At 41.7% G+C, this 25309-nt stretch overlaps 4 protein-coding genes and 1 long non-coding RNA gene across 6 annotated transcripts; 3 read left to right on the top strand and 2 right to left on the bottom strand.

Annotated features, from left to right (window-relative positions):
- Positions 1 to 7878: 7878 nt before the first annotated feature.
- On the top strand, positions 7879 to 11962 carry gla (galactosidase, alpha). Of its 2 annotated transcripts, XM_062476112.1 has the most exons (8): positions 7879 to 8164; positions 8394 to 8568; positions 10068 to 10242; positions 10525 to 10616; positions 10745 to 10906; positions 11230 to 11427; positions 11514 to 11770; positions 11810 to 11962. In XM_062476112.1, the coding sequence occupies exons 1-8, from the start codon at positions 7995 to 7997 to the stop codon at positions 11841 to 11843; spliced, it is 1263 nt and encodes a 420-aa protein (XP_062332096.1). In that variant the 5' UTR covers positions 7879 to 7994; the 3' UTR covers positions 11844 to 11962. The 2 variants fall into 2 exon arrangements, with proteins under 2 accessions (XP_062332096.1, XP_062332095.1); XM_062476111.1 differs by having other exon boundaries at positions 11514 to 11962.
- Positions 11963 to 12925: 963 nt separating this feature from the next.
- rpl36a (ribosomal protein L36A) lies at positions 12926 to 14539 on the bottom strand. The gene is made up of 5 exons (XM_062476116.1): positions 14440 to 14539; positions 13666 to 13771; positions 13514 to 13581; positions 13285 to 13407; positions 12926 to 13006 (listed from the first exon to the last, which is right to left on the bottom strand). The coding sequence occupies exons 1-5, from the start codon at positions 14521 to 14523 to the stop codon at positions 12986 to 12988; spliced, it is 402 nt and encodes a 133-aa protein (XP_062332100.1). The 5' UTR covers positions 14524 to 14539; the 3' UTR covers positions 12926 to 12985.
- A 399-nt stretch (positions 14540 to 14938) lies between these two features.
- On the top strand, positions 14939 to 23772 carry btk (Bruton agammaglobulinemia tyrosine kinase). The gene is made up of 18 exons (XM_062476109.1): positions 14939 to 15049; positions 18680 to 18842; positions 18939 to 19043; positions 19327 to 19408; positions 19636 to 19764; positions 19903 to 19961; positions 20097 to 20284; positions 20455 to 20517; positions 20788 to 20842; positions 20937 to 21016; positions 21261 to 21388; positions 21487 to 21561; positions 21890 to 22061; positions 22227 to 22446; positions 22617 to 22681; positions 22779 to 22897; positions 22986 to 23143; positions 23244 to 23772. The coding sequence occupies exons 2-18, from the start codon at positions 18702 to 18704 to the stop codon at positions 23313 to 23315; spliced, it is 1911 nt and encodes a 636-aa protein (XP_062332093.1). The 5' UTR covers positions 14939 to 15049; positions 18680 to 18701; the 3' UTR covers positions 23316 to 23772.
- Positions 21610 to 24169, bottom strand: LOC134032229 (uncharacterized). Its single transcript, XR_009931998.1, has 3 exons — positions 23912 to 24169; positions 22333 to 22442; positions 21610 to 22265 (listed from the first exon to the last, which is right to left on the bottom strand). It is a non-coding gene; the product is annotated as an uncharacterized LOC134032229 (long non-coding RNA).
- timm8a (translocase of inner mitochondrial membrane 8 homolog A (yeast)) lies at positions 23965 to 25274 on the top strand. The gene is made up of 2 exons (XM_062476117.1): positions 23965 to 24177; positions 24591 to 25274. The coding sequence occupies exons 1-2, from the start codon at positions 24067 to 24069 to the stop codon at positions 24750 to 24752; spliced, it is 273 nt and encodes a 90-aa protein (XP_062332101.1). The 5' UTR covers positions 23965 to 24066; the 3' UTR covers positions 24753 to 25274.
- Positions 25275 to 25309: the final 35 nt, after the last annotated feature.

Here is a 25309-nt window from a genome sequence, read left to right as displayed (position 1 = left end):
AATGGGGGCCTCGGGGCCACAGAGAGACAATATTTGCAACCAGATTTGGAAAAGACTGCAGAGCAGGAATAGAAGGTGAGGAATGTTGTGAGGAGAGACAGCCTTCAGCAATCATTTTAGCCATTTTACTCCTGGCTAGAGCAGAGGTTTCAATCATCCCAGTAGATTTGGTTGATGGATTGAAGTCCTGTGAACAGCTGCTCTCAAAAGTATGACACTCCCAAGCAACCCTTTGACATGGCCGGGCACCTGGAGCCTAGACCACTATTAAACAAAGGCAGAGATGCTGAGTGGAGTTGACAAGTGTCCCCCATCTCCTCAGTCTACTTTGCAAGTCTATTTCCGAGGAGCTTGAGGACTATGGTGTAGGATTACTGTACAGTACAGAGAGAAGGACAGATTGGTCTCAGTGCTTGGTTGCAAGTCTATTCTGATGATGGAAATTCCCCAAAACAAGCCAAGCGCTGCAATAACCAGTGACCATGCTGCACACTTGCCATGAAAATCCCATATACTGTTTCATTCTCACTAATCCTTTGCCACTTTCACGTTTCAATCAATTCCAGCTGTACATCAGCGATTTACATGGATAATGATTATGAACTTGTAGCTATAGTCAACATCTTTGTATGGGAACTGTACAGGGAATTAGCACCTTAACAAATCCCTCCATGTTGTGAACAAAGAAAATAGAGAAGATGGCTGCCAGCAGAGCCAAAGCCCCCTCAGGAATCCCTACACTCACAATATTTTGAATTCATTGGTGAGGGCTCAATAGAGCATAGGATTAAAAATAGCATTGATCTAAGATTATCTATGGCCTCTGGTTTGAATATGGTGGTTGATTTGATGATTCTTTTTCAGCTGAACGAGTACAGAAATCCTTGAACAAATCAAAATATTCTAAATAGATATCAAGCACTGAACTGAAACTTCATTAACTTACTTATCAACTGTTTGGTGGTCCACATTCTTGGCCACTTATGGTAGAAGTCACAATGTAGCGAGGACATAATGAACATTTTGATTTTCTGTTTCAGATTCACGTCACACCTCCCCTTCCTTCCCAATCCGTCTCATGGCTCCTAAACTAAAGACATTAACCACACTGAAATAACACTGAGAGCAAAAATGTAATCTTGTTTTTTATAAGAAACCTCTGGGGACCAGTTCACACTGACACGGTTCAGACTAGTCCTCCACCATCTCCCTCACCTTCTCCCTACCAGTTTATTCCTTCTCTCACTCGCTCCTCTTTCCTGCCTTCCCTCCCTCTCTCTTCCACTGTCTCACCCCTCCTTCTCTCTGTAGATTTCTATCTCCTCCCTGTTTTAATAACCAAGCGGATTTAAGGAGCCTGCAGGTACTGGCTAGACCCAAAGACTGACAACTTGCTGAGGGGTGGATAGCCAAGCTATATAGCAAGTGGAGCCATCTGTCTCTCTCCTCTGAGTCCCTGTCCCTCATCAGCCCCCAGTCTCAGGTCTGTGCTCTACTCTCCCCATGCTGTGAGAGTAAACCGTCGATTTTTCTCTTTCTCCTGCTTCCCTCCTGTCCGTCCGACACGGCTCACACTGGTGTTAGGACCCAGAAGAGCAGGCGAGTGAGACAGCCTGCGCCCGTCTTTCCCAACTGCTCTGACACTGATTCAGTGCTGTAGGTATGCCAGGAAAGGAGGACAGAGGGGGAATCATTACTTCCCTGGGAGATGTGTGTTTGTGTGTGTGCGCGCGCATGTGTGTGTGGTTAAGGCAGCAAGACAGCAAAACGCCTTGTTGCCTCCCTGAAGGGGAGAGTGAGAGAGATAGTGTGTGAGAGAGAGAGAGAGACAGACAGAGAGACAGAGAGAGAGCGAGAGAAAGACAGAGAGAAATAACTTCCCAACTCTATTCTCCACGTACATCACTGGAAGCTTGTCGGTTTATCTGTCTCGGCTGTTATTCGTTCACCTGTTAAGTGTTCCTCTCTTTGGCTTTTCTTATTGACTTTTATTACCAACATCATGTCACTGCACTCTACCTCAGGCACAGCCACTAGAATTAAACAGCATTGTGGATAACCATAGGATCTGTCACCATGATTTGGTCTCATGCCAGACTTGGCAAGCACATTAGCAACTGATTTAATTCAGGGTCTCTAACATAATATAAAGAAAGAAATAAAGCACACACTTTCCACTTCTCACTTCAAATCAAGTCTAATGAATGAATGTTGTCCCACTTGTTTTTCGTGAATGGGGGAGCTCAGCCCCTGTGCTCATGTGGAGTGAGTGAGAGGGAGCTATGTCAGCAGGAGCAGGTGTCATCTCCATGCCTCTGGACCTGGGCCACAGTGCAGGCTTGTGACAAATAAAAAGGTCATTTCCTCCATGCTAATTAACAGAGGGGGGAGAGAAAAAAGCCCTCTGCTAAATATCACGTTACATCCTGGTGAATGCCACATCCAGCATGATAATGAACGTTTGTGATGTTTCTTAAGGTTAGCCTTTCCGCTGGCACCTTCTTCGCTTATTCTCACTGACAGTTGACAGGCAAGGGCCGGGGAAGGGTTGAGCTTATTTTCTAATTGCTTCTTGTAATCAATACAGGAGAGGGCAGTAATTAACAAAAGTCACCCAGAAACCATTTATTTGCTTGTTTAAAAAACCAGAGGGTGTTGAACACACAACTTACACGCAGACACAAAAAAGGAAAGCTTCAGTCTGTACACAGTCTGATCTCACCCAACTACAGAGGTTCTTAGAAAATCTAGTTTTAGCCCACACTGTTTTTCAGCTCAAGGTTTTAAACTTCCAGAAGGGTGATACGTCTTACAGCATCGTCCCGAAATCGATCTAAAGACGACCGTCTCTTGCAGTGGCCCAAATTTCAGTTCTCTATCTACACCGTCTGCAGTTAGATGCTAAAATAAAACGTATCTAGGGAAAGGATGAATTGGTGGGGAAGAAAACTTCAGGATTTATTTTTGAGTTAATTCTTTTTTTTTTTTTACAGGTGTTACAGTTTTTTTTTATGTCTCTGCTACTGACAAAAAGGACTTATTAATACCAGTTCATTTTAAAATGGACTCATGCACAGACTCTCAGTTAGGGAAAATTATGAAACAGATGGCAGTTACTTACTGATACACATTTTAACTTCACCTTTTTTAGCTTCCCGCAACTGTGGCTATAATAAAATAATGACAATTGCCTGGACTAGAACAAAGCTAGATACACAGCAACCCTTGTTGCCTTGGAAACACAGGCCTGCTGAGATGCTGGAAGGTAATCATTCTGGTGGAGGAACAGGAGGAGAGAAGGGTGGGGGGCGGGGAGGGAGGGAGGGAACCAAACCCATGAGGGCAAGGAGCGGAAAAACAAGGAATGGTAGGAGGAGAAGAGGTGGGGAGAGAGAGACATGAAGACGAAGAACATGCGTAGAGAAGTGGTGAATTGAGTTCATGCACCATTTCTTCACTCTCCACCCCCACCACACCCCATCCACTCCCCACACCCGACATCATCAACAACACATTGTCTCTATCTTTGGGGCGCTCTTGTCATAAAAATTGCATCATCTCTCTTTATTACCTCTGTGTTGAAGGGAAGGCTTGCATCGCATGGCTGGCCCTTGGTGTGAGGGCTTCGGGTGCAGGGGGTGGATCAGCTGCACCATAGGTGGAGGTGCCTAGAGAGAAGGACTCCGGAGGTGCTCCCATGCCCAATTATTTACTGCCCAGTTCCTACAGCACAGCATCCCCCAACTCTGTCATCCCTCACTGCACTCTCACTACATACAGCAATGTGTCATTTTAACTACTAGGCATAAAGAAACTGCTGTACAAACGTAAAATTTGTCTGGGGCCCACCATTGCTCATAATGTATATAAATAAGTAAGTGGCAGATACAGAAACTGTACCCGCAAAAGTCATTTGTCAAGCATTCAACCTTGCAATGAGTGCTGAAGTAAGTTTTTTTCTTCCAGCTAAACAAAACTGACAGAGGTACCCTCACTGAACTCCAAACCGTTGATGGAAATAGTATGTTGTGTTCTGGACTCTGCTGTGCCAAATGGGTCAGGTATTTCATTGTTTCCATTGTGTTAGTCAAGCTCAATCAAATTTGACCTAGGTAGGCTCTCCACTCATAAAGCAGCCTAACACCAGCACATTCTCCACTTAAGACTTGCATGTTTTTATGGCAATAGAGAACAACGGTAATTACTAAAGAGAATTGCTTGTGATTGAATCTGACATGGCCTGAAGCAGAAGTCTTTTGATAGGCCTACCAGCTGTGGCTCTTCTAATAATGAGAAAACTGAGAACAAATGTATTCTTTCTCTGTGCTCATCTTGGCTTTGCTTTCATGACTACCTTGAACTTTGAAGTATGTGTAAATTGTTATCATTTTACTTGAAAAGAATGACCGGTAGTAAATATAAAATGTGACAGTAATGTCACAAGGTGGTGTTTCTAAGAAATCATGAGCATATTTGAGCACAAATTTCGACGACTTTTCACTTGCTCTTTTTCTTTACTGCAAATGTATTCATTGAACAAAAACATTACGATAATGTTGTGCCCCTCCAAAAACCAGTGTTTTTTCAGTAGATTTTTTAATGTGCAGTTTTATAGCCCTGTGCCAGCAAAAAAAAAATCTGACAGAGACCCCTCCTGTAAACTGTCAAAACGGGTGGTAGATTAAGGCTTGGCAACTGGGACTACGCTGTTATACATGATCTCTTCCCTCCATTAGCATCACCTAAAAACCTGCACATTCATGTTCAAATGTCTTCTTGCACATGAGAAATTGATTTTTTTAAGAGGGTAAAAACTAATTCTAATCCAATTTGCCTTTGCCACATATTTCCCATATCACCATGCCTGCCAGTCGAGTGTGACATAGGAAATTAACCCTCTGTTTTAGCATGATGGAAATAACAAAGCAGGCACAATGCATCTGATACATTGCAGAATGTAGAATGAAAATCTAATATTTCCTGTCGGGCTTTGAGGACAGAGATCATGCCTCTATGGAAACTTCCAGTACAGCTGAGGTAATTCGATCCAAATTTAATGTCAATACTATTTATAGATGTGTATCATATGTGGCTGATGACACTTAAAGTGGGTAAGATAAATTCTATGGACCTGTGTGGTACATTTCTTCTCCCATCTCTGAGAAAGGGAAGCTATGACACTAACCATACAGTGTGAGACCATGTCCAACACTCCCCTCAGTTCAGACAGACAATCAGACATCACCTGCTCTTATTTAGGCCTAGCTCATAAGCAAACAAACACATGAACAGTTTGCTCAGGTCCTGCTCAGGGCCTCACAAGAAATTCAGCACAAGAAATAGTTTGTCACTGTAAAAACATCCCAGTAATGACATAGTGGCTTGGCTGTTTTTGAATTAAAATGTGTTTTATGTCCCTGTAAAATTGACATTGAGATCCCACTCTAAAACTCTTCTGAAGCCAGATGCTAGGTAGTTACCAACTTGTATTATGTATAAGTTAATATGAATTAGGGTATATCATATTTATTGGCACTGACAGCTCATGGTTGAGCAATAGAATAGTAAACACCTGGCAGACGGACTGACTGTACTGCATATCTAAGGCTTTCGTCTCTTTTCCTCTTACAGACTGAGCAAAAGAAGGCTAAATCTATCTGACTAAACATATTGCCTCTATTAGATTCATTGATTTTACACTGTGCTTTGTATCAGCTACAGTACAGCAGGTAGCAATATGCAGTTCTATTTAATTACTACAGGGGGCAGGAGCTTGTCAAGGTTTTTCAGAGGCTTTCAGTGGCAAGATCAGTCATGGAAACCCGACAGTGGCATGGTAATCATAGCCAGAGCCAAGGTCAGCCATTGTGTACTCGCTAACTTTTTAAAGGGCTACAAGCTGAATCATGTATCGATTACGCTATTAAAATGGATTTTCTCAAAATATACTGGAGGCCCCTTTGCCGAGTCCGTGTAGCTCTCTCTGTCTGTGTAGATGCTCTGAGATCATTACTAATAATATTTTAGATGTAATCACCAGGAAACTATTATTGAAAACCATTTTCCCTGCAGTGCTGAAGCAAATTAATAATTAGAGGGTAATAATTTTCCCTGGCAGAAATCTCAGGATTGTTTGACTCTCAGTTAAAGCATTGTTTCAGTGTAACAGAAGAGCAGACAGAAAAAAGTGGTAGTCCATTATCAGGTGGAGAGTATCAACACCCACTATAATGGAGTCCTAGTCCATGGACTAGAAGTACACATCTCAGACAAACACCCAGACAAGGTAAGACCCCAGCTTGTGTGGCTGCATACTACAGCTAGATCCAAAAGAATAAAACATGCATATTTACTAAATTATGTATGATACATTTTTATATTATTATATTAAACTTATATGAAGGACATTCCTATAAAACAATGGGAGCCTAAACTACTGCATGGTGTTTAATAAATCACACAACACAAAATTAAAGACAATTCTATCAACTGAAGACATGCACTCCTTAATTGTGTGTCCAATGCATATAAATGGGATTCATCGCTCAAAAAAATAATATTCTGGTTGATAATACAACAGGGACGACATTAGGCTCTCAAAGGAAATGTTTGTTTACAGGCTTTGGGCGCAATTTCCGCCACTGAACACCTCTCCTGAGATCCCCATAGAGTGACTATAAAGCACATGACTGGCTGAGTACCCCAGATCATAGTATCATGAAAGACTTATGACACAATGAAGATAACTTTACCAAGCTCTCTCTTTTACGCGTAGAACCAATAAGCAACGTTAAAAACTCAAACACAAACTGTATGATGGTACTACAACTGAATTTAACCAGGTTACACTAACAAGCAAACCTAACTGCACGGCGGCAGCGCTACTTGAAAAACATAAACGGTTTTCTTTCAAAAGTGCAGCATAGTAGCCTATAGCCTACATTCACAGCACAGCGGCAGTGTTATCAATTAACAAATGTCTTACCTGAAGTTACAGGGAACCAAAATTGCCTTGAGTTCCAGTGTTCTACTGAAACGCAGGAAGGGGGTGCTGCCGGGTCGGTTACTCAACAAAGGTTTACTGGATGTATTATAAAAAAATATACATTCCGCGCAGCCCTAGCACAGTATTTAAAATAAATGTTGACCTATGTTGAATGTTTTGCTATCGTACGTTAGGTAAAGTTTGGGCCTACTGTTGCGACCCATACGTAGGCACCACAGGCTGCAATCCAGGCTGCAATCAATCACCAACCCTAAGGTCTCCACTTGTTATCCCAATAACCAATAACTTGAATTGCAGCTGATCCAGATCCCTTTAAAAGTGTAGCTACAGTAGGCCTACTGTAGAAACTAGATTTATAAATACGTCGATGGCCCATCCATTAGGGACAGTCAGTCAAATTGAAATTTGACAGAGCATTTATGACTTTGCTCATGGCTTCGTAGTTTGCATCCTTTGGTGAAGCCTCTGATGATGCTTAAGGTTCAAACACAAATTTGGGTTAAGGGCAGGATGTGTGTATTAATATAGCCTACTTGCAGACACAGTCAGTAGTAATTATTATTTTAAAATCTTCAGTACAAATTTGTACCAACTGCAAAATCTTAAAAGAAGTGGTGTCGAATGTCTTACACAAAAAGAATAGCTTGGTGCAAGAATGTATCTCTGGGAGTATACCATCACGGAAGAAAGGGAACTTTCATTTTGTGCATTTTACAGTAAGGGTTATGATCACCTGCATATCGCGAGTAACCATTTAAAGCACCTGACACAGTCGAGATTCGACCACGTTTTATTGTGACATTCGCAGACATGCGATTGGCTAGTTCCTGGCGCATTCAAATTTTAGTGGTCGATCAGCAATCAGTCTTTTAAAAGGCGGGTTCCATTTTAAATACGGAAGTAGACGTGTTTTCAATTCATTTTTCACTTTGTTAATCAACGATAGCTGTCAGATATTTTGTTTTTGCTGTGAGATTATCTTTCGAAAATGGGTTCTGTTGGATTTTCTCTGTTGACAATAACCATATGTATCATGAGTCAACAACTAGTTAATTCGCTGGACAATGGGCTCGCACTGACACCGACAATGGGCTGGCTTCATTGGGAAAGATTCATGTGTAATGTTGACTGTGACACGGACCCTAACAATTGCATCAGGTAAGAATCTGACAGCAGCATCTCAAAACAATTCCCCCCTGTGTAAAATCCAAGATATAAACGCATCATGTTGGCCACAGGTTCTTGTGGTTGCCCTGCCTGAACACTAATTACTGACCTACAATAAATAAAAATGATAACTCCTACTACTGTTTTAGGCCCATGACCAGAAAATGACAATACCATTTTGAGGAACTATTTTAACTGCTTGTGCCTCTTGCGCTGGCAGTGAGCGGCTGTACATGCAGATGGCAGATGTGATGGTGAAGGAAGGTTGGAGAGAGGCTGGGTATGAGTATGTCTGCATAGATGACTGCTGGCCTTCTAAGCAACGTGACGCCAATGGACGCCTGCAAGCAGACCCCAAGAGGTTCCCAGGGGGCATCTCAAAGCTAGCTGACTATGTGAGTATACAGAATAGCAGCATCAAACTCCTTATTCACATATAGAGCTGCCCTACACCTGCATGATGCCATGACCATGTTGCCATGATGACGTTTTTTAACCCTTGTGCTGCCTTCGGGTCACATGACCCAAAGGTTCATAACGAACCATCGTTGTGTTTACTCAATTTTACCCAATACAAAAACAAATTAAAATAATTTTCTTTTAACCTTCGCAATTTGGGGGGTCTGAGACAGCCCACCGGTTAAAAGAAAATGCTTCACTTTGTTTTTAAATGCGGTAAAGTTGTCGCAATACAACGGTGGGTCACAATGACTGATGGGTCAGAATGACCCGAAGATAACACAAGGGTTAAGATTTTCCATCTAACACAAAAACATCTAACACCAGGGGTGTCGTTAGACCCTTTTTACTGGGGCACGTGCCCCAGTATAAATCTGCTGTGCCCCAGTAAGATCAAAAGTTTGAGTTTTAACAATTTACTTTATTAGTCAGTGCATTAATTTAGATTGATAATCCTGGAAAAAAAATGTATGCAGTATCCCAATCAACGCTTGTAAAAGTGTTTAACCGAAAACCCAAACCTATATGCATGCAGAATTCCATGTCAGCCCGCTCTTCTGAGTTTGCCAAATAGCCACTGCAGCACGGACACAGAAGTCCAGGGGTGTATTCCAGAAAGCAGGTTATGCAACATGACCGGGTAAGTTAACCCACCAGGTGATTCACAATGTTGCAGCAACCTACTAGCAATGTTGCTACAACGCTGGTTGTCAGCTGGGGCGTTAACTTACCCGGATATGTCACATAACCTGCTTTCTGGAATACCTCCCAGGCGTCAGACTTGGCACACAAGTCAGAATTGAGGTAGGCTAAGAAACTTTCCAAAACTAAAGATAGTTTCTAAATGATAGGCCTACCGATCATCTTATTTTGACTAAAACATAAAAACAATATTACATGAAGCTCAAAAAAACAGTAGGCCTATTTGCGCTCAAATGAATGCGAAAAACATATGTGTTCGCATTAACTATTGATGTCCCTGCCAAAGTTGATATCAAACTTGCCTCCCTGAACTGTTGTATAGTGGGTTAAGCAAGGGGAGTTTCTATAGCCTAGTAGTGCATTGTGTGCAGCAAGCTTGAAAGAAAAAAAGGGATATGAATTAGGGGCCTGTTCCCCAGTAGTTTTATGTCTAACAACGCTTCTGGTGTACACTTATTCATATTAAACAGGTAATATTATCACCTGTCAAGACTGAGTAAAGTAGTAATATTCTGTCCAAACAAGTGTCACACATCAAGAGGAAACAGTTGAATAAATAGTCACTTTAGTCTCATGCACCATGAAAACATTATGATACAATATCTCCACCTACTGGTGGTAGTGTGCTACTGCAATTAAAACCAACTTCCTTCCATACAATTCCACAGAGCAGGAAACGTAAAGTATGAGACTTTCAATTTGAACTTTCATTTACTTATGTTTATGTTCAAAGGTCCATTCTAAAGGTCTGAAGTTGGGCATCTATGCAGATGTGGGCACCAGCACGTGTGCAGGCTACCCTGGGAGTCTTGGCCACTATGATACAGATGCTCAGACCTTTGCAGACTGGGGTGTGGATCTTCTCAAATTTGACGGCTGCTACATGGACTGGACTTTACTGGGAGAGGGTGAGACTCACTGAAAGTCTGCGGGGTTGATTCATTATATTTGGGTGTGCTCAAGCCTTCGGCGAGAGCACAAAAAAAAATGCTTTTTTGTATGCATTTTCATATAAAATATACAGAAATCAGTTGTAAAAATGTCATTCAAAAACGGACCCCTGTGCAACCGACGCAAGCAAGCACACCCTACAATTTCCCCAGAAATTGTACCCTCTCTAGTAATATTTGAAAGTTAATTTCTGAAACTACGGTCTAACCCACAGTCAAATCAAATGTTTTTTTCTTCAGGCTACAGGAACATGTCAAAAGCTTTGAACAAAACTGGGAACAGCATCCTGTATTCCTGTGAGTGGCCACTGTATGAGTGGTCGTATAAACAGGTAACAAATACAAAAAATCCAGGCCTTTCCACCATCTTGGCCTCTATAGTGAACACACAACACCATACATTACACATGAATTATTAATGGATGCAAGATCAACATTTGGATATATTTTGTGATTGCAGCCTAACTACACAGCCATTCGGGAGGCGTGTAACCACTGGCGCAACTCTGCAGACATCTACGACTCTTGGTCCAGTGTGAAGTCCATCTTGGACTGGTCAGCTGATCATCAGGACATCATTGTGCCCTCGGCCGGCCCTGGGGGCTGGAATGACCCTGACATGGTACTGTGACCACATCTCAGTACTGTTCTGCTCTGGTGACCCACCAGAGTCTGGTAAATGACACGTGACCTGATGAGGAGCAATGACATGCTCGACAACTCATGACATCATGGGGTTATCAGGTCCCACATCACATGACTACTGTTTCACAAGCAAACTAAAGCAACGCTTTGATATAAGGTTTGATGTGAAAATCTGGTATAGACAATCAAGTTTCAGTCATTATGTCATTTGTAACAAGTGTGAGTACAGGTGAACTGGAATTATTGGTACTGCTTCTCTAGAACGTCCTTGTGGTAGTAAGAATATCATTTTGCCTCCAGCTTGTGATCGGTAACTTCGGGCTGAGTCATGCTCAACAGGAGTCCCAGATGGCGATGTGGGCCATCATGGCTGCTCCTCTGCTGATGTCCAATGACCTGAGAGACATCTGCCCCAGGTCCAAGGAGCTGCTACAGAACCACCACATCATTGCCATTAGCCAGGACCCACTTGGCAGGCAAGGTTACCGCTCCATCAAGGTAGGCCTGACTGCACCAAACTTCAGGTTACAGTAATGTTTGCGAATAGACGCAGCCTAACTGTTTCCACTGTACTGTTTTCAAAGTCGAACAGTCTGGAGGTGTGGGAGAGGCCCTTGTCCAGAGGAAGACTGGCTCTGGCTGTATGGAACAGGCAGGAGATTGGCGGTCCACAGGGTTTTAACCCAGTCTTACTGCCAAGCTGGAAGATCTGTCACCCCAAGTGTAACGTCACACAGGTTCTGCCCAGCTACAAGGAGCTGGGGGTACTGACCCCTGACAGCAGGGTAGTAGTGAAGGTGAACCCCTCTGGAACTGCCTTGTTGACCATCTCTCCAGTTGAAAGCCACATCAAGAAAAATCAGAACATGCAGTGGCTGAACACACCTCTCAAACTGAAGAACGCAGCTCTGTAGTATTTGTACACTACATTCAATCACTGCACTTTAAATCAAGGGAATGCGAAGCCCAACAGTAAATTGCCTTTTACTTTCTATGATGTAAATGTAATAGTAAACTTGTGCTTTTGTTTTTTCCATCGGTTTCATCTTTGTACTTAACGAAGGTGCTTCAGATGCTTTGATCACCCTTTGGGGTCCTCTTGGGTCATCCATGAAAGCCAATGTTTTTTCATAAAATAAGTAGCCTACTAGTACCGTCTACATATGAAAACACTCGTAATCATGTCATACTGTTGGAGGCCGGTCAGACCAATGAAGCCAATTTTGTTTCCTTCCAGAAAATGACTAGCCTGATTGAGACTCAGAGCACCTTTTCTCTGGAACAAATTACCTGTCAATTGAGGCTGACTCCATTTCAACTTTCAAATTTGGGTGAAAAACTTGTCACTTGTACAGCTGCTAAAGTATGTACTTTTAAAGCTTCACTACAAATAATGCAATATAAAGCACCATGTCTGCCTAGATATAACTTAAATTTACGAACAAGGTAAACCTGTTACTGTTGCTAGTTAAGTATAGGGCTACATCAAATACCCTTTCTGGACTGCAAAATTACTGTACTAGTCCACACTTGACCAGTGGGGACCACATTAACATTACTGTAACCGTTTGCTTCATGCATTCTCCAATTGCTGCTCTTCTCCATCCCCCCTCCCCTGTGGTGTGGGGGGTTTGAGCTGTCAGCGTCTGCCTGGCCATCAGTCTGCCAACATCTGACCTGGTCACCAAGTGGACATCAGTCTCCCCGACAAACAGCAAGTTCCTGGTCTCTTTCCTCATCCCTGTGCCTGTGATGCTGCACCTATCACGTGCACCCAGCCCTGTTGCTACCTCTGCTTAAACTGACATTTATCAACTCTGACCCAAGTTGATCACCTGATTTTGGCATCAACACTTTCCTGATGTATGACTGTTTGGCCTGTGTTCTGCACCTCTCACCAACTGTCTCTGGAGGGGATCCCTTGCTGAATAGCTCCTCCCAGGGTTTCTTCAATTTTTATTTATTTATTGTGAAATGTTAATGAAGGACAACAATGAACATTTCCACAAATTTATTGAAAACTGTGACAACTCCATTCAGAAGATTGAGCCAGTGTTTAAAACTGGATGACCTGGCCCTGGAAAACAAATTTAAAAGCGTTTTAGAATACAGAATTCATAAAGCAGGTGAACCATTTCTAAACATCCCACTACTGTACATGAGCCTTGTTAATGAGATGTCTAAACCAAACATCGCCATGCAAGAGGTGGAAGTTCATTTTACAATCAAGTGACATTAGCCTTGATTCCAATTTGTCACTTTAGGCGTAAAACATGCAACTGTCTTGGAAACACTTGTGTATAAGCAGCAAATACAACTTAGGGTGAAGATCGGTTGATAGCCTAAAAGCCTTACCTTTCTCTTCTTGTCACCTCCCAACTCAAAGTGTTTGCATCTTTTGATGGCCAGCATTCTCTTGGATCTGCAGTTAGGCTCCACACACTCCAGCCTCAGCACAATCTTCTTTGTGGTCTTGGCCTAGGACAAAAAGATTTGCCTTTAAAAACAAGGTTCACTGGTACAGCTTGTGAAATAGGAAAGACAAGAACTAAATGGATAAAATGTAAAAGCAAGGCAGGCTCACCTTTTTGCGGAAAATAGGCTTGGTCTGTCCACCATAACCAGACTGCTTTCTGTCGTATCTCCTCTTACCTATAATAAATACATGAATCAATGCCTCTGATGGAAAATGTAGTTCTTAGAAAAATGTGGGAGTTGGGACCCTTTCAGACTTACCCTGTGCATAGAGGGAGTCCTTTCCCTTCTTGTACTGGGTAACTTTGTGAGGCTGGTGCTTCTTGCACTTCTTGCAGTAGGTTCTGCGGGTCTTTGGTACGTTGACCTGTCAAAATAGTGGCGTTAGCTATGCTCGACCAGGGTACAATTGAATAGGGTTAGATCTGACAGCATCTTCAGATTCAGCCATCAAGCAACGAAATCACTAACAAGCATGGCCACCTTGGATAACTTGCTATTGCTACTACTACACCAACACGATCCCAATTTGACTATACTGTTCGCTAAACCAGCCAATGTATGCGGCTGTCAATTCATGTGCACCAATGTATTGGTTCATGATCAAAAGGTTGAACTAGTAGGCTGACAAGGAAATGGCTAACTAGCTAGCTAATCTAGCCAATCTTTCAACTGACGCAGCACAAGCAAAGAATTTCAGGCTAAATTTGACTGCAAGTTCGTGATATGGGGAAGGGGGGGGGGTATAGTCAATAGGCACTTCATGATATGAAGCAATATCTGAAGCTTAAGGAAATGTTTTAAGCAAAAGTCTAGTACGCGTTGGGAAGGCCGTTTGGTGGATGCTGCTCTTGTCGCTAGAAGTTTAGTTGTAAAATTTACGAAGACATCAAAACACAAAACCACAAATAATTGCATGTAAAGATCACGCTATATAACGTTTACACATATGCTATAACATGAATGAGTATATCATATGCAATTGAGACGATTACAATTGATTTTTAAAATAGTAGTCGTGGACCAATTCCTTACCATGGCTGCGACCCGATGCAGACGAAAGAGGAAGGAAGAATTCGGAAGCACTCCTTGATAAGGACCTCTCCGGAGGGAAAACATAGGTCCATGTTTTTGAAGACTGCCATCGTGTGGTGGTTGGTGTGTGGAGGACACGTCAAATGAGAAAATCCAGGAACAAAAAAGATTTGAACATGTTTGTAATGTAGGTCTATGGTTAGAACCTTAAAAAAAAAGTGAAATAATGATTACGTAGTGCAACCAGTCATGGCAAGAGTTATTTTACAATAACATTGATACTGGCAATTCAGATAATATTATCAGATAATAATATATTATCATCTGAATTTATAATAACGTGATGTATCTGTATTAAGGGCTGCACTTTTCAGCCTACTTTAGCAAACAACATTCTACCACAAAAAATTACTGATATGAAAATGAGCAGGAAGCAAAAGGGGAACTGAGTGAAGTCAGTTTCTCACAAAGGGTGGGGTTTGGTCTCGGAGCTACACAAAGGCAGGCAGTAGATGACCTGGAGTAGAAGCAGTCTAGTCACAGGTACATGACTCTGTGTCCTCAAAACACTCCTCAGACCGATGCCTGGAGCTTCCTGAGTCACAGTCAGGTAGGTGATGATGCCGCTGAAGCCGTAGGATTGCACACACTGGGAATCGTGTTGGTGTCAGAGGGACAAGCCTTCTTTCTGTTTTGGAAGGCAGAATAACTTCAGCAGACTTCATGGTTCTGCTAAGTAGCTGCTGTACGAAAAACTAAAACATGATTCTTTTAGTTAACATTGGTTGTGCATGCAAAATATTTTTAAAATACTTTCAATATACACCAATGTGTCTGCAATGACTAGGTTACTGTCACATTCTATAACTGTATTGTAAGTAATTACATGTATTAGATGTGCAAATATAAATGCTAACATTACTCTTCCAGTTTACTGTGTGTATGCGTGTAGTATACATATATATGTATACATATTAGTTGTATATAGTTTCTTCATGATATGGACAACACATGGATATGTGTGTGATTTAAGTAAGTTTTACTCCCCTTAACACTGCCAACACACAAACACAAGACTCTCTCTCTCGCGCACGCACACGCACGCACACACACACACACACACACACACACACACACACACACGCACACACAAACAGTTATCTGTCAGGAAACGTCCAGAAAGAACATTCATGAGAGAATCTTCTTATCACCAAACAAACACTATCATTGGTTAGTGTGTAATAGAAAAGAAGAGAAATATGACGCTTCATTCCTCTAAACTAGCTTCACTAACCACACCAAAATTACTGTGCACAAGACTGTATGCAACTACGCCTGATTATCGATGACGGCTAGATTAAATAGTTTGATTGTACAGTACACTGTTATGGTAAAGCCGTATGGAGGATTCCTCTCAAATCCTTTATGACAGACTATAGTTTGAAGCGGGTTGGACCAAGTCTGCTTATGGCAACCCTGCCGTACGTTTCTACCTTAACCCCTGTTGTAACAAATGTGAATCATCTTGTCTCCAGGAACAGGGTCAGACTGTCGGTACAGTATTTTGCGACACACTGGAATTAGATAGGTTCCATGCTTATCTACATCTGTACCACTGAGCCTTTCGAAATTAGTCTCTTCTCCCATCCATTGTCATTCAACCCTGATGCAACTTCCCTATACATAGAAATGTGACAGTCCAAGTGACTCACAACCCCTTTGAAAAACCCCTAGCATCTATTACTGCCATGCAACACAAGCAGTTGAAACAAAACCTCAGACAAATAAAACGAGGTGGTACAGAAGCCGCTCCGTGGGAAAGGGACAATAATCTCACAAATGATCTGCTTTTGACAATTTTTTTTGGACTCCTATGACTTTACAGAGGTAAGGTTACTGTGACACTTTGTCGATGTGAACTAATAGACTGCAATGTTCATGTCCCTCACAGACTATGTGCAAAATGAAACTTGCTTCAGGAATAGAAATGACTACAAAGTTCACCCTCTGGTTAGTGACATATGTAGAGAGTCTCTGTTGGCTTTAAAGGCATAGTTGAAACCAGGAAATAACCAGAGGATGTTTAAATATTCTAAATGAACTGTACTATGACCACAGTGGTCAGATGTCAGTAACATTTGAAACTTATAATGTTCCTGTATATGGATGAGCTTGAACCTTGATATGTAGTTTAGACTAAAGCTACTAAGACTAAAGTATTTCATAAAATTTGCAAGTAAGGGTCAAGATGCTGTCTGATTGGTTGTTCGACGGATGATAGTTGGGTACAAAGGGAATTGTGGAGCATTGTTCTCTAGATTCTTGATCTCCGGAGGTCCTCCTCAACTGTGGCTTCTCCCACTCATTCTCCTTGCTCACCTCTTACGCACTCTCTCTCTGTCTCTGTCTCTGTCTCTGTCTCTGTCTCTGTCTCTGTCTCTGTCTCTCTCTCTCTCTCTCTCTCTCTCTCTCTCTCTCTCTCTCTCTCTCTCTCTCTCTCTCTCTCTCTCTCTCTCTCTCTCTCTCTCTCTCTCTCTCTCTCTCTCTCTCTCTCTCTCTCTCTCTCTCTCTCTCTCTCTCTCTCTCTCTCTCTCTCTCTCTCTCTCTCTCTCTCTCTCTCTCTCTCTCTCTCTCTCTCTCTGATTTACAATAATCAAGGTAGAGTTGGTAAGAGTTAAAACCTTCCTTTTGTAACATGTAACATGTGCTTGCAATGTTATTACCGGTAAATATCTATTTCTTTTAACTTTACTTTGACCATTTTTGCTCTGATTTAACCCATTGACTCAAATAACTGTAATTTCAGCACATTTGGTTAATGTTAATACATTGTTCAGTTTACCCCTATTCTTTTAAACCTAGGGGAATAGTTTTGTTGTTTGGCCAATATTAAATCCCCCTATAGTTGAATACATTTTTCTCCTCTGTCTTCTGTAAATCAAAATATGGTATTTAGCTACCTTACTGCACTCTGGTTATCACTGGTTAAGGTGATACTGTACCAGTATCTTCCTAAGTTATTATCAAATGTTATTATCTCTAAACCAATATCCAGCCCACCTCCACTTCCGTCTTAGACTAGCATCAATAGGGGATTTTTTAATGTCTTATCCAGGGAGGTGACAGGTTCATGGTCTCAGTGGCATACTTACAATGCATTTTTTATGTATTCTCCACTTTGAAATAAGCATTGGTTCTGCAGTTGGGAGTTTATACATGTCCATAGATCTTCCACTAAGAGAATCAGACCAGAGAGCAAGATTGGTCATTTGGTAATGACAAGGACATCTAAAATGACAAGAATTATCTGCCTACATTCACAATAAAGATAGTAATGCACTTCCCTGTTACTTATGGTCAATAGCATGGAACACAGAGAAGTAGGAAGAAGTTTCTGGAGGAAAACTATGCGCTGAAGAGGGAAACACTTGCAACAAAGGGTGTCATTGACACGAACAGCAGGGCTATGCAAACTAAGCATTACTCAAACACTGATACCTGATCAGGAGCTTTTTCTCTCTCCTACTGTCTCTTTCTCTCTCTCTCTCTCTCTCTCTCTCTCTCTCTCTCTCTCTCTCTCTCTCTCTCTCTCTCTCTCTCTCTCTCTCTCTCTCTCTCTCTTTCTCCTAATCTCTCCCCCTCTCTCACCCCCCCTCTATCTCGCTCCTACTCTCTCCCCCTCTCTCACCCCCCCCTCTCTCTCTCTCTCTCCTAATCTCTCCCCCTCTCTCACCCCCCTCTCTCTCTCTCTCTCTCTCTCTCTCTCTCTTTCTCCTAATCTCTCCCCCTCTCTCACCCCCCCCTCTATCTCGCTCCTACTCTCTCCCCCTCTCTCACCCCCCCCCCCTCTCTCTCTCTCTCTCCTAATCTCTCCCCCTCTCTCACCCCCCCCCCTCTCTCTCTCTCTCTCTCTCTCTCTCTCCTAATCTCTCCCCCTCTCTCACCCCCCCCTCTCTCTCTCTCGGGAAATAATTAAAGCTACAATAGCACAGTTGGACGAAGCTACTTCATCTCTAATACGTTAGAAACAGCTAAGCATTGTAAAAGACATAAACAGCCACAGCTCTACAACTTGTTAATCCACATTGGGTGGAGGTGACAAATTGAGGTTATGCGGAACTGTATGAGTATCTTGTAGCCTGTACAGAGATATGATACTACTGTACAGTAGTATTTATGGTATTTAATGTTATGCCCTTCAATTAAATATTCATGCTATTCAATTTGATCATTTCTCCAGCTACAATACGTCTGGTTGAATCATGTCAGACATTCTCCTGGAGGAGATCTTCATAAAACGTTCCCAGCAGAAGAAGAAGACCTCCCCTCTGAACTTCAAGGAGAGGTTGTTTGTTCTCACGCAGGACAAGATATCCTACTATGATTATGATGTTGACAAAATGGTAAGTCATAATTAACTGGTGATTGAATTAAGTATCAGTTCATTCTCTAATCATACATTTGGATTGACTAGGTCTTTTTTTTTTGTAATCTCCCAGAAAAAGAAAGGTCTGAAGGGTTCAGTGGATCTTGAAAAGATCAAGTGTGTGGAAGTGGTCCAGCCCGAGCCCAACTCCCCTAAAGAGCGTCTCTATCCATTTCAGGTTAGCATGTGACTGAACAGTTCCTACTGAAAAGTCAAATGACCAAACAGCTACTGTAGCATGCATGGTTAACATGCTGGAAGTCAATATCAAAAGTAAAACTAACTCTGAGATTTCAAATTCAGTGCAGGTGTTGTGACTGCACAGTGACAACGCAGCCAATAATAAAGTGACACAGTATGAATGTAGTATTAATGAAAATATCGGAGAAAAGCACTGACGGCTTTTCAATTCAGATTCATATTCAACAATGAAAGGCCTCTTTCTTTTCATTTTACTACAGATAATATATGATGAAGGACCCCTGTATATTTTTGCCAAAAATGAAGAGATTCAAAAAAAGTGGATTCACAAACTCAAACATGGTAAATATAATGAGTGAATGGTATATAACTAAAGCTATTCAAACAAAAGAATGACCCTAAAGTACGATACATAATATTCACAAAGATGTTGTATAAGATATACCATACACAGTGGAGGCAATCTCCCTACTCTTCCATGTAAAATCTTCATAGGCAAATGCATGTGTTGATCCAATGTAAATGTCTTCCCACGTTGCGTGTGTGTCGGTTTTATGTTTTAAATGAAGTGGTGCGCATCAACAAGGACTTGATACAGAAGTTCCACCCCTGTTTCTGGGTAGACGGCATGTGGCAGTGCTGCCAACAGGAGGTCAAACAGGCCATGGGCTGCAGGGTGCTGGAGACCAAGAACAGAGGTAGGTGATGGGAGAGCTATCCATATCCTACCCATAGACATGCACTGGTTGTTTTGTGTTTGACTGGCATCACTTTATCTGAGCAAAATCCGTTATAATCATCTAACTTGATATTGACCCTTCCTCTCTCCCTGATAGGATTCGTAAAGGGGTCTCGAAGAGAATCCCGGAAACCTCTTCCCCCGACCCCTGAAGAAGTACCTATCCTTCTGTTGTCCTGCACTCACATACTCAAACTAACAGAGTAACCACACAACAACAAAAAAAACACTTTTGTATTCTAATTGGCTCCCTCATTCCACTGTCTCTCGCACTATTCTTCTGTTGCCCAGGAGAGAGCTACCAGAGCTCTACCTCCTCAGCCTCCTGAGGAGTCTGGCCCCTCTGTGGGCATGACGGTCATCGCCGAGTATGAGTACACACCTATGAACCCTCAGGACCTGGAGCTCAGGAGCGATGAGGAGTACACCATCTTAGAGATCGCTGATCAGCACTGGTGGAAGGCCAGAGATAAATATGGGTGAGAGAGTAACAATATGTGTCTTACAATGCAACAACACTGTCCTAAGAATAGATGCACAAGATCATGCGTGTGAGTCTTCTAAGACAAACATATTTCACATTTAGTTAACTGTATTTGCACATGGATTTATCTGACCGTGAAAACTGTTTCTGTCTTTCCTTTTGCAGAAAGGAGGGATATATTCCAAGTAATTTTGTGGTGAAAGCCAGAAATGGACTGGAAGGGTTTGAGTGAGTGTGGTCATGTTAAACTTCAAAACATTTACATTTATTATAATGGGTTTGTCTGAAGTTAGTCAGCTTTACATCGTTAAGATTCTGGCCTCCATGTGAGGTACCAAATTACCCTGCCACCCTCCCAAAAGATAAAGTAACATCCCTGAGGCAGCTGATACTGCCAAATGAGGAAGTAACAGTCATGTGACATCCTGTAAAACCCATTGCTGTGAGGTCAGTTATTCTTCCAGTTCTGATAATGCACATTTTACCTTTTTCTCTCAGCTGGTATTGTAAAAACATGAATCGCAGCCAAGCAGAGAAGCTACTGAAGACTGAGGTGAATAAATTAGAGCAATATACATATCTGATTTTCATCCTCTACTTGGCTAAAACAAACTTTCACCATCCTGTCATGCTGTGGTTTTTCACAGAACAAAGATGGAGGCTTTTTAGTGCGAGATTCAAGCAAGGCTGGAAAATACACAGTATCTCTATTAACCAAGGCTGGAGGGTAAGTTTGTTTGAGAGGCATGGCCGAGCCATGAGTGAAAAGCAAAAGAAGAACTTAATACTGCAAGCGGAAACCGTGGTCTGCAAAGGAAGAGAGATGTAAATGTTGTCCATGCAAAACCAGGGATCACTAGTACCCATCAGTATCAGTTAGATATTGCAATTTAGCTTTCGTGCTCAGATCTCAGATTTCAAAATAATCTGTCAGCTCTACTAATCTGCTCCCACCATTCTTTATTTCATAGGGATGCTGTAGCTAGCTGCAGACACTATAATATCTGTACTACCCCACAAGCACAGTACTACCTAGCAGAGAAGCACAATTTCAGCAGCATTCAAGAACTTATCAACTATCACCAGCACAATGCGGCAGGTACCACTGGCCATCCATCCAAAGTCCTTTCATACCATAACTGTACATGTATGTCACCTTGACAGATGCACAATGTCTTTACACCCTTCCCAAAACAGGCATGGTGAGCAGGCTCAAGTACATTGTTTCCAATCAGAAACAGAACGCCCCGTCAACAGCAGGCTTGGGCTATGGTACGTATGAGTCTTCGTTCTCACAGTAGGTTAACAGAACACCAAAAATCTGAATCAGAATCCGGTTTATTGCCAAGTAAGTTTGCACGTATGAGGAATTTGCTTTGGTGGGCTGGTGCACAACAATAAACATAGTAAGTTAAAATATAAAGAGAGATCAAAAAAGTACTGTAAGTAAAAGAGTGGACAGAATAGACAGAATACAATAGAATGTAAAATGTGTACAATATGACTGTTGATAAAGATTACTATAAAATGTGTGCAATTTGACTGTTAAGGGAAGTCCGTGTTCAACAGGAAACATGTCATTGGCTGTTGTATCCTCCAGGTGTTTGGGAGATTGATCCCCGCCACCTGACTTTTATCAAAGAGCTGGGGAACGGCCAGTTTGGAGTGGTGAAGTATGGGAAATGGCAGGGTCAGCATGACGTGGCCATCAAGATGATTAAAGAGGGCTCCATGTCAGAGGATGACTTCATCGAAGAGGCCAAAGTCATGATGTAAGTGTGTGACAATTACAAAATAATTTATGAATTCAGTGTCCATTATAGACAACAGACTTTCTAGACATGACCGTTATCTCTAAACAAGTCACGTAGTCTCACAATGTCATTCAGGATGAAATCACATTTGAAGTTGTCCCTTCTTGTTTTTGCTGGAACCAGGAAGCTCCGTCATGAGAACTTGGTTCAGCTGTATGGCGTCTGCACAAAACAAAGGCCCATTTACATAGTGACTGAGTTCCTCTCTAATGGCTGCCTGCTGTCATACCTGCGTGAAGGCCTGAAGCAGCACCCCACATCCATCCAGCTCCTGGAGATGTGTAAGGACGTGACTGAGGGCATGGCTTATCTAGAGAACCAGCAGTACATCCACAGAGACTTGGTAAGAGAAAGGCAGATATTACACACTGTTATGATACAACACAATACAATGATAAATATAACAAGGTTTTCACACTATTACACTCTAAAAGTGTGTGATGGCAGCATAGAATGCTGCATGTGATCCAAAATAACATCTGTACTTATATGGAACACTGTTTTTATCGATAGGCTGCCAGAAACTGTTTGGTAGATACAAATGGCACAGTTAAAGTGACAGACTTTGGACTATCAAGGTAATGCATGATATTGCTCTGAATAAAATCACACAACAGTAAGACACAATCAACATTCCTGCACTCAATCTAATGGGATGGATGCCTGACGTTTCAGGTATGTCTTAGATGATGAGTACACAAGCTCTGCCGGATCAAAATTCCCAGTCCGCTGGTCTCCTCCTGAAGTGCTGCTTTACTGTAAATTCAGCAGCAAGTCAGACATCTGGGCATTTGGTTAGAATATATTAAATCCACATACTTTGTGATCCTGATCTTATTTTCACCAGGTTTTCTTGGACTCACTCAGTGTTTTCTGGTTTAGGAGTTTTAATGTGGGAGGTCTACACTTTGGGCAGGATGCCTTATGAACGGCTAAACAACACAGAGATTGTGGAGCAGGTGTCTAGAGGCCTGCGTCTCTATCGCCCCCAGTTGGCCAATGACAGGGTGTACACTATCATGACAAGCTGTTGGATTGAGGTATTTGTATTTGTTGATAACATAAAAATGATCATGTCATCTTATACTGTCTTTTCTACTTCATCACCCCATCTATATCTCCTCTTGATTTATATCGTAGAAGGCTGAAGAGAGGCCCAACTTCGAGGAGCTTGTGGTGACTATTCAGGACTTGCTCTACGATCTCCAATAAATCACACGCAAACAGTTCACACCAATTGAGGAACACACTTCCTTATAGAAGTCCCTCTTCCGCTCTTGGCATCCAACTTCAAAGTCCCTGTGTGATCCCTACTTATGGAGAAGTCGAAAGAACTGCACGTTCAAAAGCAGGTTCAAATAACCACACTTTCTCTGAGGAAGCTATCTGGTTGAACATGGGAGAACATCTCAAGAACTTCAGTAATGTGAACACCTCTGTAGATATTGTGATTTGCAGGATTAAGCATGAAACTGTTAAATGCTGATAAGAGCATATTGAATACTGTCTGCTATGAGTAATGTAAATGAATTTAGTCACATCTGTTATTATTATAATTATAATTATAATCAACATTGTTATTATTATTATTATAATAAATATTATTAGTAGTAATTTCATTCCATGTAGACCCAACCGAATTAAATAAAATGTGCCTTTTGTGTTACTTTCCAAATTAGTATGCTTGACGTCTATCATCTGATATTTAGATTTTTAAGAAACTCTGCATTTTAAATGTCTCTTACGAGAAAGACTACATTTCAGTAAATGACGATAGAAAAGTTTTTTTAAATACAAAAGATACCTACCTATGTGTTTTTCACCCACACCTACGTTCTTGCATTCTGTTTGGTATAACAACTTCCGGTTTCCCATCATGCTTTGAGTCCATCCATACACGTGAAGGTCAGGAACTGTAATATCTGTAGTTTAATATCACGTATTTGTAGATTTGAAATAAATCATGGACAGCCAAGGAGCAACGGCTGACCCTCAGCTACAGCAATTTATCGAAGTTGAGTCTCAAAAACAAAGGTTTCAGCAGTTGGTGCATCAGATGACAGAAGTCTGTTGGGTAAGAAAAGATTCAGTACTTATTCTGCGCTTTCTAGCTCGATGCTAGGTGGTAGCTACATCTTCTCACCTGAGCATTTAGACATATGGAACATAGGCAGCCAAATCAGCATTTAAAGCATGACAGTTATCGTGAATTTAGCAAGCATGGAAGATGCTGTTGTATGTTATAGGAATGCTATTTTTAGGCCTGCAGAGCCATCTAGCTAGTAGCTAGATAATCGGTTAGCACGTCTGTAGCCACAGCCAGGTTATTTCAAGACTCGTCGTATGTCACTACAGTAAGTTTTTTTTAAGACAGTTTTAACCAACTGTTTTAACAAACAAAACTTATGAATAGTTTGCCTGTAGCTAATGTCCAGGTCATATGTATCCTGAAATGATTGGTCCATCTCTTCTGTCTCACCTTTTCAGGAGAAATGCATGGAGAAGCCTGGCCCAAAGCTAGACTCCAGGACAGAAGTCTGCTTTGTGAACTGCGTAGAACGTTTCATTGACACTAGCCAGTTCATCCTCAACCGACTGGAACAAACTCAGAGGGGCCGGGGATCATTCTCGGAGTCCATGTCCGAATAGCAGATTCTTCCACAAATGGACACAGGACACAGATGGCCACTGGCTTTCACGCATAGCCATGCCACATTTCTATATGGTGCAATGAGAACCAAAAGGAAACATGGAAGTGTTACTATTGATAAGTGCCTCAGATTAGGTTGTTGTATATTGTCACCAAGATTAGTATGGACTAATTTTCTCTTGCATAATAGGATATGTGTGGTAACAATGTGAAGTTAGATTGAAAGTTCATGTCTGTGAAGTCCAAAAAAAAGGGTCCATGCCCCCTTAAAGTTGATATTATGAACAAGGCATCTGCTCTAGTAGAGTTCCTGGTTCACATGGCTGGTGAAAAACCTGAGACCTGATGCCAGACCATGACATCTGAGAGACACACTGCACTCCTATTTAAGACATCGGGAGCTCTACAGGTTAAGCACCTCAGTAAGAAATGATGGTGTGTGGTTGGAAAATAATTGCATGGTTTAATTCTAAATCAAATGTTTTACTGAACATACGCAATAAAAAGTATTATGTATGGTTTCTGTATTTATCTGTCTTTTAGAATGCACAGGTTC

The sequence above is a fragment of the Osmerus eperlanus genome, chromosome 13 (assembly GCF_963692335.1).
Source record: "Osmerus eperlanus chromosome 13, fOsmEpe2.1, whole genome shotgun sequence".
Lineage (NCBI taxonomy): Eukaryota > Metazoa > Chordata > Actinopteri > Osmeriformes > Osmeridae > Osmerus > Osmerus eperlanus.
This window is presented reverse-complemented; position numbering and strand designations above follow the sequence as displayed.